We start from the raw sequence: 16830 nt of genomic DNA, 5'->3' as shown, positions 1-16830 counted from the left end.
CCATAGCATACTGCTACAAACTCTTAGCTCTTCTCCAAGGGTGCAGCTCCAGCCAGGGCATGAGGATATCAGGCCTAGGCCAGCAGAGTGTGAGAGGGAATTATGCTAAACAGGACGCAGAGGTAAAGAGACCATTTGGGCGGCTTCTCCCAAGCCTGAGAGCTATGACCAGCTGCCTGTTAAGTAGCACTGCGGCAGCCACAAGGCCACTGGTGGCTGAGGACTCGCAGCGCCCCCTGGTGGTGATTCTCAGCAACAAGCCCTAGAGACTGGGGCCAGTGGGCAGGGTCCTGTTTCCCCTGACTGTAAGACTGAGGGGCATGGCCTAGGTGGCTCTCTTATCTAAAGCTTGGAGAGGCTGCAGATAATAAACAGTAGCCTGGTACCCCAAACTAGACTTAATTTGGAGGTCCAGGGATTCTGCCCGGCCACATGGAATTGAGAAAGTTCAGTTCTGGTTTTGTGATGCTGTTGAGTTCTGATGATTTGCTACAGGGATACAAAATAACACTCAAAATGTGACCTACTACTAATGTCACCCACTGCGGTAGCTTGCAAGCCTGAAGATTCCTGGGCCCCATCTTTAACCTGCACACACACACACACACATACACACACACACACACACACACACATCACTAAGGTGCCTTTTCACCCAGTGAAGATGAAAATCATAGGTTATCTGGGGAGACCCATTGACCCATTCATTAACTGGCACTTCCAGGCAGGGTAGCCATGTAAGCCACTCTCTCTGGCCCCAGATTTGCTTCCAGTCCCCTGCCTCTTCTCAGGCACTCACGTGGCCTGATACACCTTTCTTTAGTCCTGGCTCTTTCTGGCCTGAGGTCCCACACAGCAAACAGCAAGAAGGAGTGCTGGCCACGGGGTTCCAGCACATCCCATTCTCTGCTTTAGCAAGTTTGGGGTTTTCTAGGACATGGATAACATCCCCGGAAGCCCCTCTGGGGAGCTAGATTGCTCAGCAGAAATCTGCTGCATTGCGGGTATGCTGACAGCCTCCTCTGACAATATTGTGACTTAGGTGGGGGAAGAGTGGAACGGTAGGATTAGTAACAGAATAAATAGTTCCCCCCATCCCACCTGGGAGTGAGGTGCCTCTGGCATGGTGGCCTGTCCATCCAGTGCTCCTTCTTGGACCTCTGGAGTTAGCAGATGGGGAGAAAGGGGGAAGAGGAAGTAGATAGGGTGCTGGGGGGACAAGCCACTGTGCTGGGTCACACCTTAGCTTTCCATTCCTGATTTCACTTAATATCACCCTAAGACTCATAGGAGTTACTCTTAGAGCCAGGAGGGCGCTGAGGTAAGGCTGCTCTGCAGAGCTGGGGTTGGTACGTTTGTTTGTGCCTGCACTGGGATCTAACCTCAGGGCCTTGCACTCTTCCTTGGATTTTTCCACTCCAGGCTGGTGATACCACTTGTTTTACACCTCCACTTCTGGCTTTTTATGGTTAATTATATATTGAAATAAGGGTCTCCTGGACTTTTTTTCTTTGCCTGGGCTGGCTTCACACCATGACCTTCAGTTCTTAGCCTCCTGAGTAACTCGGATTACAGGTGCAGCCATTATTTATGTTCTGATGTTGAGGAAGAGACAAATGGTCCAGATTCACGGAGACATCTAACCTGTCATAAACACAATGATGAAACTCCCAAGTATCTGTCTTGTTCCAAACATCATTGGGAGGAAGTGGCCAGTGGCTGCACCTGGCAGTATTTTTCATTTGCGTTTGGAATGGTTTTCGTAACAAGTTTATTAAAATTCTTGAGGTGTGGGCCTAAGAAACTCTTTTGAAAGTAGGACAAATTTTAGAACTTAGGAGAGACCTGGACCTTTTCCTGGTGGGGAGGGGGTGGGGGGAATAGGTTGAGGAAATGTTTTATTTCTTTTTGGCAGTTGTTGAGGGGGAGAGGGAGAGGGAGCACCATCTTTGTGATGGTCCCATCACTGATGGCATTTGTCCCCTCCTGTCCCAAGGGGTAGGTTGTCTTCCATCTGTGAAGAAGGGAGGTTGATGGAGGCTTCCAGTGCTGGGGTGGTGTGACTTGAGAACATCTTCCCTCTCCGTTCTCCTTGTCCACTCTCTTTGGTGCTTCTCACCTAGCCCAGCCCCTCACAGCAGCAGCGCCCCCTCCAGAAGTCAGATGCAAATCTAGTCCTTCCTGGCCCCCGCCCAGGGCTGAACTGCAGTCATGGCTCTGAAACATTGGTGGAGTAATTAAGGCTTCACCAGGCAGTGATTGCAGTTTACTTAATCTCTAGTTAATAATTAAAACTTTGTAGAACATGGGGAAATCTGACTGCCGCATGGCGACTCCCCTGAGGCCTCCGTGTTCCTGAACTCCCTGGAAACCATGGGGGTTGTCACACTCACTTGGTGGGTCCTTGTCCATGGCACCACCATAGTTTAGACCTCTGACTCCAGAGGTCCCTGAGGCCCACAGCTGAGAGTGGACACGGGAGTAGTCAGGCTTAAGGCTGCAAAATGCTGCCAGGAATTCCAGGTGTCAGCCTAGGCAGAGTCAGGTTCCTACTCTGGCAGAGAGAATGAGAGACACAGGGGGCTAGCTCCAGCTCCTCGGTGCGTGCGTGGCACTCACCCACCCTCTGTGCTATCTGGTAGAGAAGAGCACCAGTGACCAGCCAGACACCATGCTAAGCTGCTGGTAAATCAGCAGGTGTGATCCAACCATACCCTGCAACCTGCTTGGATTTTTAAGGTAAAAACTGCAATATTTGCTTTGGAGCTCAGAGATTCTGATGTCAGATTCTCCTCCCATGTTTAGCCAAGTATCTTCAGTTCTTGAGTTCTAGAGTCTTCTTTATGCATGTGTACTGGATCCTCTGTACTGGGGCTGCAGCTGCACCCCCCAGTTCCACCTAGGAGACAGGAGGACAGCTGTATTTCTCAGCACTACTCCAGTAGTACTCTCAGAGCTGTGCCTACAGGAGGACTATATACCCAGAGTGACCACCAGGGGGCACTGGTGAGCACCAGCTCCCTATCACCCTCAGCACATCACAGACATACACATACACATACCCTAAACTTAAGGGGGTACAGCAGGATAATCCTCCATTATCCTCTCACTGCTCTCTCTACTTAATCCCCTACTGCCAAACTCCAGCCTCCCTTTCCGTGACTTGGTGGGTCTGGGCTGAGCCTTCCAAGGACCTTCAAACCTTGGGTTTGGAGAAAGTCTGGAAGATGGAATCTTGTATTTATTTATTTTGTCAGTCGTGGGACAGGGCATGGGTACTGTCCTTGAGCTTTTTCTTACTTAAGGCTCTACTGCTTGCTGGCTTGTAGGTGGTTAATTGGAGATAAGAATCTCTTGGACTTTCCTGTCCAGCCTGTCGTTGAACAGTAATCCTTAGATCCCAGGTTCTGGGCCCTGTCCTTTGGCTTTCTCAAGGCTAGAGCTCTATCACTTGAGCCACAGCATTACTTCTGGCTTTTTCTGAACTCAGGGCTTCATGCATGCTAGGCAAGCACTCTACCACTAGGCCACGCTCCTGAAAATACTTATTTTGAACATTTTTTTTAAATGGTTGGAAGAATTAGGCACCTATGGCTTATGCCTGTAATTCTAGGTACTCAGGAGGCTGAGATCTGAGGATTGTCATTCTCACCTCCAATTAACTACCCTCAAAAGCCCGAAGTGGAGGTGTGGATCAAGTGGTAGTGCAAGTGCTCAGAGACAGAACCCAGGCCCCGAGTTCCAGCCCCAGGACCAGCGTGTGGTTGCTAGTATGCCAAGCCCTTTGGATTAGAGGCATAGTTTGAGTGGTGGAATGCCAGTCAAATGAAGAAGCAAGCCAAGCAAGAACAAGACCCTGAGGTTGAATCCTGGTACTAGCAAAAGAAAAAGATGGTAACCCCATCCTGACGTGTTTATTGTATTTGCCATGTATGGTCACTGAGCTTGATGTGGGGTACAGAATGTTTTGTGATATATCAAAAGAAATACAAGCTTCTGCCTGGACATAACAGATTTTGCTACATGCTAGCTGTGGGATGTCAGACAAGGTCCTTGATCTATCTGATATTTGTTTCTTGCTCTGTAAAATGGGACAGTAGCACAAATCCTCCAGTAATGTAGTCAGGACTAACCTAGACAAATATGTGCAAAAGACTAGGCCTAGAGCAGAAGTCTCTGGGTACCCACTGGTCACTTTCTTCTTAGGAAACACCCCATAGAAGGCATCACCCTAGTCCAGAAACCCATGTCTTGGTACAATGCTCTCGGTCCCATAGAAGCATTTTAGAATTAAACCATAAAATATGTATGTCTGCACTTTCCGACCCTGTCTGTGCTCTGTGCCAAGCCATCAGTGGAAGCCACAGCACAGCTGTCAAGGTGACACTTGCCAGGATAAATAGACATTGGCAGCCAAAGAAGTGACGCCAGGGCTGTGGACAGAGCACAAACCACGGCACAGAGGCCTGCCATTTGTCCCTGGCCCTGGCCACCAGCATGCAGAGTGATATACCATGAGACTTTCTGCAGGCTGGGACAGGTTCCTCATGAGGGGAGAAAGGAGATGGCTTGGCCAGGTATGGAGCTGCTACTCCCAGGAGGTATCCCAAAGGCTCCGACAAGACTCCCAGCATGCCCCCTACCTACCCCACCAAGACTTCCAAGGTCAGCAAGGCAGTGCTGGCAGCCTGCTACCAGCCAGTGTCAGAACCAGTTTGAGAAAAACATTAGGGGACTGAGAAAGATTCCCATTGACAGCCCAAAGATGCTCCCATCCTATCCCATTGGGTCTGTGGGTCAAGGCGCAAGGGGCAAGTTGGCTTGTGCAGAGCAGAAGATTTGGTTGCTGTGGAGAATGGGAATTTGGGGCGGGGGGGGTTCCTCCATTCTATTGACCTTTCTGTCTGTCAACCCCTGACTCTACTGAAGATTGTCTTTTAGGAAGATGCAGGGGGAGGGGAAGACTGGATCCCAGTTACAGACTTTCAACTCTAATTAAAGAAAAGCCTTGGGGCTGGGCACTGGTGGCTAGTATCTATAATCCTAGCCACTCAGGAGTTTGAGATCTAAGGATTGTGGTTGGAATTTATGACAGATAAGTCAGTGAGACATTTATCTGTTAACCACCAAAAAGCTTGATATGGAGCTGTGGCTCATGTAGTATAGGATGCCAGCCTTGAGTATAAAAGCTACAAGAGTGCTGGCCCTGAGTTCAAGCCCCAGTATAGACACCCACACACACACGCACGCATGCACACACACACACACGAGACAGGGCAGAGACCTCTTCGATGTAGGTGGCTTTAGAGGCCATTGTGTGTGTGGCACCAACTATGCGTTTGATAAAGCCTTGTTCGATGAGTTGATAGAAGGGAGGAGAAGGAATATAAGTACCCTTCAGTCATTTGGATGTTATTTGTACCCTGGACAGAAGGAAGGCTACCACCCTACCCCTGGGCCTGGGCATTGTCCCTGAGCTCTTCAGCCCAAGGCTACCACCCTACCCTTGAGCCAAGCCCCACTTCCCGTTTTCTAGAGGTTAATGGAGACAAGAGTCTTAGGTCCTTTTGTGCCCATGCTGGCTTTGAACCTTGATCCTCAGATCTCAGCCTCCTGTGTAGCTAGGATTACAGGCAAGAGCCACCGTGCCCCGGTGGAATAAAGTTCTGTACACTGTTATAGAACCTCATCTGTCTAGATGAGAGACCAATGTTGCCTGGAAATGAAGCTTGAGCAAAATGGCACCCTAATCACTTAGGACTGAGGGCACAACTATGCCTCGCATACCTATGTCACTCAGGCCTGAAATGGCTATAGAGTTCAGCCCCTGCTTAGAGATGACTGCTCCACTCACTCCCCACCAGACTCCTCCCTTTGGGGGAGCTCCACTGAAACTATCTTCTCTAGACTCTACAGACCAGCTGCAAGTGTTACCAAGACTTCTTAAATCTGTGGTCAGTGATATGTTGATAGCTCAGAAGCAGCTGTAGGAGAACAGTGGCACACTGACCTGTCCATCACTGTGCCCGCCTCCTCCAAGAGCCAGTGTTAAGCAGGGACCAGCCTACTGCTGGAGATGGTGTCAAGAAGATATGCCAGGTGACCCTACCCACGAACTCTGTTCTTACAAGCAGGGCTTCCCACACACAGAGCCAGAGGAAGTCACTCGAGAGGGGCGTCCAGATGCAGAGGGCACACCTGCAACCCTGGCTGTGGTTATGATTTCAGAGAACCCGGGGCACATGCCCAGGGTCTTTGGAAAGACCTGCTCTTAGGGGAAGAGAAGAGGAAGGTGACTGGATGCTCTAGTCACCTGGTCCCTCTACCCTCTGTCCTCCCATTTTCCACAGGAAGTCCTCTCTAATCACCCAGCTCTTCCTACTCTCCTTACCAGATCCAGAGTCCCAGAGGAAGAGGACAGTGCAGAATGTTCTGGATCTTCGACAGAACCTGGAAGAGACCATGTCCAGCCTGCGAGGCTCCCAGGTCACTCACAGGTAAGCATCGTCCGTGTTCTCTCCCTGGTGGGGGGGGGTGGAGCCTCAGGTTCTCAGCACACCTCTCCCTGGCAAGCTGGGTGTGTTACAACCAAAGCAGCTGGTTTTGAGCATTGGGTTTCATTTATGCAAATGACCTTAAAAATTGCTAGGTAGACTAGGAAATTTGACCTCTGATAAGATGAGCTCTGTATAACAGCAGTTCCCCCGCCCCCGACACCACACCCCTTACAGTCCCCAGGATCCGTTGTCCTGGGCTGTTAGGATTAGGACCAGGATTTCCCTACCTCCTAGGCTAGAATCCACCCTAGCACTTCTGCAGTTACAGGCCTTCTAGCTTCTTCTGCCAGCCAGGAGGGCAGCCCTCGCTAGCCCTACAGGATGTCCTTCACATTGGCATGGCTTATGGGTGACCCCCCCCTTCCTGGGTCTTGCAGAGACCTCCAACACCCCCTACACGGGGCACATGGCCTCCCACAGCACCTCTTCTTGGAGCAGCATACTGGCCTTGGACTCCCTGTGACTCAGACTTTCCCCCCAGGCTCCTCTGAGCTGCCCAGATGAGCTCATGCTGTCAGCTCCAAGGAGGGCAGAGGGCTGAGCTGAGCTCTGGGGGCAGAAGTAGGAGAGCAGGCAGCCAGCACTGTGAGGTCATGGGGGGTGGACAGGGAGGCAATGCCAGGAGCCCAAGCCTTTGCAGATGGTTCCTCCCATCTCCCAAGGTTGAGAAAACTGATGGCAAAGTTGGGGCACATAGCTGGTGAGAAAGGGCTTTTCTTAATCCACGTTGTGGCCAGTTCAGTAGCATCCAGCCATACCTGCAGACCTTCAGCGCCACAAAACTCACTGCCTCTCCAGCATCACAGTCCACCACATGGAACTAACCTTCATCTGTAGTTTTTACCACTTAGATCTAGTTCTTTCTACCCAAGAATGTCCTCCTTCCACTCACATCTCCCCATTCCCTCTCTGTATCCCCACCTTGAACACCCAGGCCTTTATTCCAGGCATCTGGACTATTTTGTTTGCTTTGTGCTGGTACTGGGATTTGATCTCAGGGGTTTGGCATTGTCTACTAGCTTTATTTATTTTTTCTTGCCAATCTTGGGGCTTGAGCTCAGGGCCTGAACACTGTCCTTGGGCTTTCTCAAGGCTAGAGCTCTACTATTTGAGCCACAGGACCACTTCTGCCTTTTTCTGTGTATGTGGTACTGAGGAGTCAACCCTGGGTCTTCGTGTGTGCTAGACGAGCACACTACCACTAGGCCAAACATCTGGCCCTCTACTAGCTTTCTTGCTCAAAACTGGCACTCCACCACTTGAGCCACCACTCTACCTCTGGCTTTTTGATGGTTATTGGAGATAAGAGTCTCAAGAACTTGGTCTGGGAGTGTGGCCTAGTGGTAGAGTGCTTGCTTGGCATTTATGAAGCCCTGGGTTTTTTCTTCCATACCACATACACAAAAAAAGCTAGAAGTGGTGCTGTGGCTTAAGTAATAGAGCACTAGCCTTGAGAAAGCTCAAGGACAGTGCCCAGATCCTGAGTGCAAGCCTCCAGGACTGGCAAAAAAAAAAAAATCTCAAGAACTTTTTTGCCTGACTTGGCTTTGGATCCCCAGATCTCAGGCTCCTGAGTAGCTAGGGTTACAGGGGTGAGCTACCAGCACCTGGTTTAGAATATTTAAGAGATATGATAAATCAAAGCATATTCTCTATGGGGTTAGCTCTGTTTAGATCCAGCAGGACCCCAACTATGTAAAGGGAAGTGATTGGTGGGGGTGCCTGGCAAGGGAAGGGGAACAGTGGTGCTCCCAGGACCCTAGGCTTCAAGCCACTTTCCAAGGATTACTACTTTTATCCCCCATCCTCAAGCAGGAAGTATACTGGAGGTGGCAGGGGTGAGGGAAGGGAGGGAGTTAGGGGCTGACCCAGCTTGAGCCCTTTGGTTTAGCCACCTAATGGTTGAAATCATGGGCATGTTCCTTTTCCCAGGCACAGAAGTTGCTAGAACATCTCTCAGCTCCAAGTCATCTACCAGATTCATGCCAAAGAAGCCAAAAAGTGCTTAGTTGCTGATATGCACACACCCCAAATGACTCATGAAAGGGCTGGGCAGAGGCAGAGATGCTCACCCCCCAACAAGACAGCTTTCACTTGGCTGGGATGGGGAGTTCTAAAGCCTCTGGTCAGCTTCATGCTGACTGGACTGTGGGGGTGAGGGGAGCCTGGGGACTTCTGGCTTCTGTCTCCCTTTATGGGAGAGGGCTGGAGCCCAGAGGCTGGGTTTTCTGTTTACTGTGGACTTCCAGCCACTTCCTCTCCTGGCCTTTGGTTTATATTATCTCCTGTCCACACTTGGGTCACCCAAACACTGATGTCCTGATTTTCATGGCTCTTTGAGTCTCTAAAGTGCTTTCCATCCTTCAGCTGTCTGTTCTTTAGGGTAGATGGGTTGGCCTCAGGGGCTTCCTGGCCAGCTGTCTTGTGCTCCCCTGCCACTTACCTCTCTTTCTTAGGAGGCTTTCTCCTCTGTTCTTCCTGTTTCTGCAGCCTCCCTTACTCCAACCAGGAGAGAGTCTGGGTTGGGGTCATGTCTTGAGAGGAACCGAAATGCTGGCCTCCCCAGGTTGCCAGGCCTTGGGCTCGATGTGGGGCCTGAGCATCTGAGCTAGAATCCATTCCTGCAGACTCAAGTCTAGAGAGCACCAGAGAGGTGTTGGGACATAAAATAAGGTTTCTGAATAGGAAAGGAGGTACTGTCTGTGCCCATAGCTAACTGGGACAGGCCAGGAATAAAACAGGAAACCCAGATGTCAGTGCTACCCTCACTTACCGTAGTCCAGGCAGCTACCCAAATCTGCTCCTCCCAGAATTCCTCCTCCCTCTTTCCTTTCCCTCTTCCCTGTCTCCTTCCCCCTTCCCCCTCTTCCTCAGCTTTCCCTTAGCCTCCTCCCTCCTCTGCCCCTTCCTCACCCCCTTCTGCTTTCTCTCCCTATCTATTGCCCTCTTCTCTTCTAGCCTCCTTCCCCTCTCTCGGTCATGGTTAGCTTGTATTTATTAAGTTTATTCTGCATGAGGCCCTATACTGTGTCTTGTGGTGAGAACATCTCTGTTCTTTGGTTCCTCGTGTCCGTGGTGTGTCTGCCCCTTGTCCCACTATTGCTGATCTCCCAGCTACTCCGCAGACCCCTGTGACATGCTGAAACACACTGGTGCATGAGGCAGAGTGAGTCACACCATATGACCATGGTCTCTGCCTCCAGGGAACTTTGGAACTCATCTCCATTTCCTTGGATGAGGTGTCTAGATTCACCGTACTGCAAGCAGAAACAGGACAGCCTGTGGCCACAGAAAGGCTGTCTGGCCAGGGAACCACAGAGGGAGGAGCAGCAGGGTGTGGACAGGTCAGGCACAGCAGTCACTCTTTGCCCTGTGTGTCCAGGGCTCTCTCAGCTTGCCCACATGATGACTGCAGGGACCCCCATCGTGCTGGATTTCAGGGCCACTGGCTCCTGAGAGGGTTACAGCACTGTTTTCTCAGATCCAAGAGACAATTTTAAAGAGTTTTCTCTCTTTCTTTTGAGCAATTTTATAAAGGCAGCATAGAAGAATCAATGTCTTCCTTCCATCCCAACCCCGAGAGTGGCTGTGTAACAGTGATAGACAGGTGTTACGTCCAGCCACACGTCATCCCAATTGCCCTACTTTGTGCAGTCGACACCTCCCATTTTATTTACTCAACGCTATCTGGCTTTAGTTAGACCCTCCTAAGGTTACCTCTCTGGGTAGAATTATCCACGTCAGCCCAGGTCACCTCTCCAACCAGATCTCAGCCATAGTTCCTCTAGGCAGACACCTTGTCCCCCTGCCTCCTCCACTTCCCAAACCCCCAGCCCCCTCTAGCCTGGGGCCCTCTGGCACTAACCTGAGCATGGTTTCTTTAGCCTAGCCTAGCAGAAACTTAGGGCTTAGGACCCTAGGCATCCTGCTATGTCCCTGTCCATGTCACTGTGTCCTCTGCTCTGTCCTGTGAAGGTTGCTTGTGTCCCTGGGCAGGCTCTGGGACTTCTAGTCTGTGCCCCGAACCAGTCTTCCTGGGGACCTGCTGCCCATCTCAGGTTCCTGAAGCTTATCATACATGCTCTGCACACTGCTGCAGGCTTTCCTAGAGCTGGTGCCTGACCATCATCTAGCCCCCAGATCACCGCTAGAAAAGAGAGGAGCAGAGGGTGCAGCGGGGCCCACCTGTGATTCCAGCATTTGGGAGGTAGAAACAAGCAAGATCCAGAATTCAGAGCCAGCCTGAGCAATGTGGCGAGACCCTGACTTTAAAACAAAAAACAAGCCATCACAGAAGGAAAAGTAGTTATACCTACACCCTGAATTCAGGCCTTTTAGCCTCATGTGATCAGTCCTTGCCCACCAGAGTCTCCCTGGTTACTTTTCATTGAGCGAGCTCCTTGTCAACCTGAGATGCCCTGCAGCCTGGTGCATGCATCCAGAGGCATTGTGGGGGTAGGAGGACAGGGTCCCCAGCAGCTGTGCCAAGGACTGACACAGCACCCTTCGCTTTCTGCCCAGCTCCCTGGAAATGACCTGCTATGACAGTGATGATGCCAACCCTCGCAGCGTGTCCAGCCTCTCCAACCGCTCCTCTCCTCTCTCTTGGCGCTATGGTCAGTCCAGCCCCCGGCTGCAGGCTGGCGATGCACCCTCAGTGGGTGGGAGCTGCCGCTCCGAGGGCCCACCCGCCTGGTACATGCATGGGGAACGTGCCCACTACTCACACACCATGCCCATGCGCAGCCCCAGCAAACTCAGCCACATCTCCCGCCTGGAGCTGGTCGAGTCCCTAGACTCAGACGAGGTGGACCTCAAGTCTGGCTACATGAGCGACAGTGACCTCATGGGCAAGACCATGACAGAGGATGATGACATCACAACTGGGTAAGCACTGGGAGCCCTAGACACTTGGGGCAGGAGGCTGGAGGGGGTGGCGCAAAGCTGTGGGATACAATGCCTGCAAAATGAATTCTCTGTGCCATAATGAATGGGTATGGGTTGTGGACTGTGTTTGCTGTCGAATGTGCTTTGTTCTAGACTTGGATGTGGTGGGTGGGGCCTATGGGTGGAGAGCTGATTAGTCAGTCAAGGTGCCTCCCCCTTCCCATTGGCTCCTGTGGCTGCCTCTAGTATGCCCCACCCTTCTCCCTGGCCTTGCCTCCCTAAACTGGCCCGAAGATCCTTGAAAAGTGATTCTAGTCCCAGTTCTTTAGCAAACTTGGTTTTTTTAGAGAACCGACTTAGTCTGCTTTCCCACTTGCAAAAAAGTATTCTGCTGAGAGCTCTGTGAAAGCCCAAATCAACCTGGAAGTGAGGGTGTATCTGCTTCCTCTGCCAGATGTACCCGGGGGTCTGGTACCTGACCTCATATCCTGTCCCTTGGTCTCTACTCCTTGGGTGCCTGCCCTGGATACCTGCTACCCACATTGAAATGTTCGAATCCCTGCCCCAATCTGTTTTGCCTTCCTTTCCTGCTTTTTTCCCCTAAGGGACAGTGTTAGAGACACTTGGACTGTGATAGCCATCTAGGAAGTACGGGAAAGGAGAGGAAGAGTAAACTGCCCGGGTTTAATGAGTCTGGCTGAACTGCATTGGTTCTAGAGGTTTCTCTGAGGCATCTCTTACTCAGCTCCCAGTCCATTTCTCCTCTTGGTTTATTGGACCCCACCCACGTATCTAAAGGGCCCACACAAGAAGCAGCAGTACCCTTCTCTACCCCTCAGGGGTGTAGCCAGCTTCCCCGGGAACAGTCTTAGGCCTTGAAGGCATGGAAAGGAGCTTCTTGGAGAGAAGACTGTAAGTGAGCTCTCAACCATCCTCTGCCCCCAGCCCACAGCTTGGCGGGATATAGCTATATGACTGGGCCTGTCCAGCTGATGAGGCTGTTCCAGAGCAAAACAACTGACACATGAATGGATTGTTTATTGCCTGATAAATCCCAGGGGCAGCCCGACCTCACTCTCAGATCCGCCAGCCCAGAGTTAAGACCAGAGAAGCCATCCAGCACACAATCCCTGAGCAGCTGCTGGGGTCAGAGGCCTGTGCAAGGCAAGAAGGAGAGCCAAGGTGGGGAGGGGGCCTGCTCCACAGCACCTCTGCCCTGGGGGAGCACCTCTGACGAGGTGCCTGCTCTCTGTATTCTAAGGACTCACAGCTGGGGAGGACATAGGGACTCACAGGCCTGATAGCTAAGTTTTCTTCTGTGCTGGGTTCACCATGGAGCTGGCTCTAGGGAGCTCCAGACAGACAGGACCCTGGCCCTAGGGAGTCTCCAGATAGATGCCAGTCCTCTGTGCGCCCTTCCCTTACAATTCCCCTAATGTCATGGCAGAGACTGTGGTAGAGGGTCCAGCCTGAGAAAGAGCTCTGTGGACTATCAAGTTAGTTAACTCTTCTTGCTAATGACAACTAATACTAGAACAATCTCCAAGCCATTGTGAGGATTAAGAAGGGTAATTAGAAAATACTTAGAATAATTCCTGAATCCTACCAGGGCATGGTGGCTCACACCTGAAATCCTAGCTATTCAGGAGGCTGAGATCTGGGGATCCTGGTTCAAAGCCAGCCCTGGCACTGAAGTCAGTGAGATTCTTCTTCTTCTTTTTTTTTTTTTTTTTTTTGCCAGTCCTGGGCTTGAGCTCAGGGCCTGAGCACTGTCCTTGGACTTTCTCAAGGCTAGAGCTCTACCACTTGAGCCTCAGCACCACTTCTGGCTTTTTTCTATATGTGGTACTGAGGAATCGAACCCGGGTCTTCATGCATGCTAGGCAAGCACTTTAACCACTAGGCCAAACTCCTGGCCCGTCAGTGAGATTCTTATCTCCAATTAACCACTAGAAAAAAGGAAGGGTGCTGTGGCCCAGGGGTAGGATGGTAGCCTTGAGCTAAAGAGCTCAGGGACAGTGCCCAGGCCCAGAGTCCAAGCCCCACAACCAACAGGAAAAAAAAAAAATTCCTGAATCCTGTAACTGCTCACTTAGTGCGGTACTGGAGTCTTAGGCCATGAGAAAACTCGGTCATTGCTTTCAGGGAGGGCTTCATTTGACCAGGGCATCACTCACCCCAAATCAGCAGCAGGAAAAGATCTAGCTGGGCACATGCTTATAATCCAAACTACACTGAAGGTTGAGATCTAAGAATCTGGTTCAAACCCAGTCAGGACAGAAAAGCCCATGAGGTTCTTGATCTCCAGTTAACCACCAAACAAGTGGGGAGTGAAGGTGTGGCTCAAATGGTAAAGCACCAGCTTAGAGGAAAAAAACTAAGGAGAGCACCCTGGCCCTGAGTTCAGATTCCAGTACCAACACACTCATGCGCGCGTGCGCGTGCGCACCCACAGACACACACAAACACACACACAAACCATCAAGTAACAGTTGACCCCTGGGACTTAGCAGATGAGTATTGGGCATTGAATCCCACTAGAGGGAAAGCAAAAACAACAACAAAAAACATGCCTTTCTTTATTCACTTTTTAGTTTCTTTTCTTTATCCTCCTTCCTTTAGGTAGCATGTCTGCCCCTGAATCAATATAAAAACAAAGGGCCTGGCCATGGGTGGCGCTCATCCTTATAATCCTACTACCCAGGAGGCTGAGATCTGAGGATACTAGTTCAAAGGCAGCCTGAGCAGAAAAGCCTGTGAGACTCGTCTCCAATCAGCCATCAAAAAACCAAAGTGGAGGTGTGGCTCAAATAGTAGAGCTCTAGCCTGGGGTGAAATAGCCAAGCAAGAATGAGATGCCCTGAGTTCAAACTGCAGTCCCAATACACACATAAACACAAAACAAAACTGAGTTCCCAAGGCTGGCATGAGCCAAAACTTGCCTCCCTTCCATATCTACTCTCATAGCCCAAGGAAGCCTAGAGTCTGAATGGCAGGTAAATTACGATACAATACCCACCATCATAGCAGTTTACAAGATAATTTCACACATATTTTTTATGGTTAGTCTTCAATTAACAATAACCTTCTTTTTTAAGTTTTTTTTTTCTGTGATTAATTTCCTGCCAGGACTGTAAACACTGTCATCTTTAAATGTAAGGTAGAAGTCTCAGTTGAAGAAAATTGACTTATAGTGTAGTAATTGTTTTTGTAAACAGTTGTTCCTCACATATATTTTTATATGTATTATATACTATATATTTTTTGTTTTTTCTTTTCTTTGTTGTTACTTTTTTTTTTTGTCTTTTCTGGATGTTGCACTTGCCTAGTAAGTGCCACTGAGCCACATCCTAGCCCTCTTTGTTGTTACTTTTTAAATTAGCAATAGGCTATCTTAACCCAGGCTCTGGGCACTAGTGGCTCACTCCTGTAACTCTAGCTAAGAAGACCGAGACTTAGAGGATCACAGTTTGAAATCAGCATGGGTAAAATGTGTGCAAGACTCCCCAATTAACCAGCACAAAGCTGGGCTGGAGGCGTGACTCAAGTGGTAAAGTGCCAACTAAGGAAGCACAAGGTCTGGAATTCAAGCCCTGGTACTGGCTTGTACACACACACAGTAGAACATTTTAGATTCGAGCAAGCCTGAGAGGTCCTTGCTCTTGCTCAACTTCTTCTTAGTTTTGTCTCTCCCTCTCTGTCACACACACACACACACACACACACACACACACACACACACACACACTCACTCTCACAGAGTGTGGTATTCAGCCAAGTTTTGTTCATTTAGAAAATTGTTTTTTCTGTTCGTAGCATGGGCTGGGTTATTCCCTGTAGAGGCAGCCTCTGTGCCTTCATCCCACCCATGTGGTCATACTCCCATCTACCCAGCAGCTAGGGCTTGCTGTCAGTCACGTGTTACCCTCCCAGTGGCGCCCAGCGCAGTGAGGCTCATGAAAAATAACAATGACTCTGATTGCTTAGCGTTCTCGATTATCTGCTGGGATCAGTGGGCAGGGTTCACAAGCCAGTGTTGGGCTTCAGGTCTGCTTTCCCTCCTCCATCCCTTCCAGGCTGTTGCCTCCTGCATGCCACTCAGCAAACTGAAGGAGCAGCTACTTCAAGCAAATTAGTAAACTAGAATGTTCTAGGAGGAAGTGATCTTGATGCGGATCCCCAAATAACCACACACATTTAAAAATGCATTTTTAAAAAGCATGACAAAACACATCATGGTTTTAGGCTATTGCCATTTTAGGCTAGCCATTCTTTAGTGATGCTTGGTATATTCAGGTGATTGGGTACCACCCCCACCATCCATTCATCCATCCATCCATCCACCCATTCTGAGCTGCTCTATTTTATTTATTTATTTGTTATTTGTTATTATTTTGGAGGGTTATGGGCTTGAACTTGGCCTGGGCCCTGTCCCTGAGCTCTTCAGCTCCTGGAAACCACATGTGCTAACTCTAGGTAACTGCTATAAGTAGAATTATACAATAATTGTCTTTAAATAAAATGATGTTCAGGGCCAGGAGTTTGACCTAGTGGTAGAGTGTTTGTCTAGCATGCATGAAGGCCCAGGTTCAATTCCTCTGTATCACATACATAGAAAAAGCCGGAAGTGGTGCTGTGGCTCAAGTGTCAGAGCTCTAGCCTTGAGAAAGCCCAAGGACCTTGCTCAGGCCCTGGGTTCAAGCCCCAGGACTGGCAAAAAAAAAAAAATTGTTGAATTCATGGAATCCTGTTTCTTAGGCAGACTACCAGCTGAGCTACGCCCCCAGCCATTTTTGCTTTGTTTTTCTGATGACTCTCTCAGTTCTCTGGTCCAGCTTTAGATGATAATCCTCCAACTTCCACCTTGAATGTAATTGGCATTATAAGCATGTACCACCATGCCCTTGTATTCGAATCTTCACGACTGCTTTCTTTTACTCTGCGTATTATCAAAGTTAATCCATATTGTAGGGTGTTTCAGAATTTCCTTATTAAAGTTGAACAATATTCCAGGGTCCATATATATTATACTTTGTTGTCTGTTCATCCACGGATGGTATCTACCTTTTGACTTGTGGCAAATGGTGCTCAAAACATTGAAATACAAGTATCTGTTCAAACCGCTGCTTTGGGGTATACACATGGGAGTAGAATTGTTATGCCATTTGGTCCGTGTGTGACTTTTTAGGGAATCACTTTAGTATTTTCTATTGAGACTATACCTTTTCCAGTTTTAATTTCTCTATGTCCTTGATGCTTACTAATTCTTCATTAATAGTAACAATAATAGTCCACCTGATTTTTAGCCAGCTTTCCGCTACTATGACAAAGCACCTTAGACAATCAACTTGAGAAAAGGTTTATTTTGAGTCACAGTTTTGGTATT

General features: G+C 49.5%; 1 protein-coding gene across 2 annotated transcripts in view; it reads left to right on the top strand.

Moving 5' to 3' along the window:
* Nucleotides 1–16830, top strand: part of Nav1 (neuron navigator 1) — a 237966-nt gene that overhangs the window by 130591 nt on the left and 90545 nt on the right. For both annotated transcript variants that reach the window (XM_090341438.1, XM_090341437.1), the window contains 2 exons: nt 6395–6497; nt 11079–11444. In XM_090341438.1, coding sequence (XP_090197564.1) covers nt 6395–6497; nt 11079–11444 — 469 coding nt within the window. The remainder of the gene's footprint in view (nt 1–6394; nt 6498–11078; nt 11445–16830) is intronic.

This window comes from Megascapheus bottae, chromosome 10 (assembly GCF_031878675.1).
Source record: "Megascapheus bottae isolate mThoBot1 chromosome 10, mThoBot2.hap1, whole genome shotgun sequence".
Classification (NCBI taxonomy): Eukaryota; Metazoa; Chordata; class Mammalia; order Rodentia; family Geomyidae; genus Megascapheus; species Megascapheus bottae.
This window is presented reverse-complemented; position numbering and strand designations above follow the sequence as displayed.